Source organism: Oxyura jamaicensis, unplaced genomic scaffold (assembly GCF_011077185.1).
Source record: "Oxyura jamaicensis isolate SHBP4307 breed ruddy duck unplaced genomic scaffold, BPBGC_Ojam_1.0 oxyUn_random_OJ66422, whole genome shotgun sequence".
NCBI classification, from domain to species: Eukaryota; Metazoa; Chordata; class Aves; order Anseriformes; family Anatidae; genus Oxyura; species Oxyura jamaicensis.
This window is the reverse complement of record NW_023308158.1, coordinates 1-1,533: the sequence shown is the minus strand read 5'-3', so window position 1 is coordinate 1,533 and position 1,533 is coordinate 1. Positions and strand designations below refer to the sequence as shown.

The 1,533-nt window shown below is 76.8% G+C and overlaps 1 protein-coding gene across 1 annotated transcript in view; it reads left to right on the top strand.

Annotated features, from left to right (window-relative positions):
- Positions 1–1,352, top strand: part of WIPF2 (WAS/WASL interacting protein family member 2) — a gene marked incomplete at its 3' end in the record, with an annotated part of 1,813 nt that extends 461 nt beyond the window's left edge. The window contains exons 3-4 of the mRNA XM_035313701.1: positions 340–450; positions 696–1,352. Of these exons, the coding sequence (XP_035169592.1) occupies positions 340–450; positions 696–1,352 (768 nt within the window). The remainder of the gene's footprint in view (positions 1–339; positions 451–695) is intronic.
- Between the last annotated feature and the right edge of the window lie 181 nt (positions 1,353–1,533).

Here is a 1,533-nt window from a genome sequence, read left to right as displayed (position 1 = left end):
GGGGGGGGGCTTGCCCTGGATGGGGGGGGGGGGGCCGGGCAGAACTGGGAAGGGGCTCGCGGTGCTCAGCAGCCCCCCCCCCCGGCCCCCCAGGCGAACACGGAGCCGCCGAAACTGAGCCGCGAGGAGCAGCGGGGCCGCGGGGCCCTCCTGCAGGACATCTGCAAAGGGACCAAGCTCCGGAAGGTGACGGCCATCAACGACCGCAGCGCCCCGATCCTGGAGAGTGAGTTCCCTGCGCGCTGCCCCTCGGGGAGCCCTCCCCCCCCCCACACCCCCCCACACGCCCCCGGCTGGAGCCGATCCTGCCCGCCGTGACCTCCGTGCCTCTCATCCCAGAGCCCAAGGGCGGCGGCTACGGCGCGGGCTCGGCCGCGCTCCAGCCCAAGGGGGGCCTGTTCCAGGGCGGCGTGCCCAAGCTGCGACCCGTGGGAGCCAAGGAGAGCTCAGGTAGGGTGGGCGAGGGCTTCCCCCCGGGACCCCCGCGGGCAGGACGGGGTTGAGGCTCCGTGTGTGTCCCCCCCTGGCCCCCGTTGGCTCAGCACCGCCTCGCTCCGCGCCCCCGCTGCCGCTGCCAGCTCCCCGCCGGCGGTGCTGAGCCCGCTGCCAGCTCCCCGCGGGGCGGGCAGGATGCCCTGTGCCGGCTCCCTGGGCTCAGCGCCGTGCCCTCACTCCTCTCCTTCCCCTCCCCGCAGACACCTCGGCGAAACAAACCCTGCAAGTGCCCGGCTCCAGAGCGGCCGCCCCCAGGCCCCCGGTGCCGGCCAGCAGCAGCCGCCCCCAGGACGATGCCGACGGCAGCCGAGCATCCCCGCCGGAGCTGCCCCGCACCCAGCGGCCCTCCCTGCCCGACCTCTCCCGGCCCGGTGCCGCCGCCTCCGCCGCCGCCACCGGCATGAAGCACAGCTCGTCCGCCCCGCCGCCTCCGCCTCCGGGCCGCCGCAGCGCCGCGCCGCCAGCCCCCGGCCCCAAAATCCCCTCTTACAACCGGGAGAAACCCCTGCCGCCCACCCCGGGACAGCGCCCGCCCGCCTCCAGGGACGGAGCCCCGGCCCCGCCGCCCGGCAAACCCCCTCCGTCCCCGGTCAGCCTCCGAACGGGGGCTCCGGGCCCAAGCCTCGCCCCTCCGCCGCCCCCTTACCGCCAACCCCCCGGCGTCCCCAACGGCCCTTCCAGCCCCGTGGCCGAGGCCGCCCCCGAGCTGCCGCAGAGACACAACTCCTTGCACAGGAAAGCCCCCGGCCCGTTACGGGGGCTCGCCCCCCCGCCGCCCGCCGCCGCCTCCTCCCCGGCTCTCCAGAGCAGCGGCCGCCCCCCGCCGCCGGCCAGGGACCCCCCCAGCCGCGGCGCAGGTAAGGCAAAAAAAAAAAGCCCCGTGCTCTTCGGGGACGGATCCCGGCGCCCCTCCAGGACCCGGTGTGTGTGTGGGGGGGCTTTATTTTGGGGGGGAGATTCCCTGCGGGGAAGCGTGCCCCCCCCCCAGGCTCCGTGCTGCCAGCGGCACCGGCTCCTCCCCGGTGCCCCCCCCCCCCC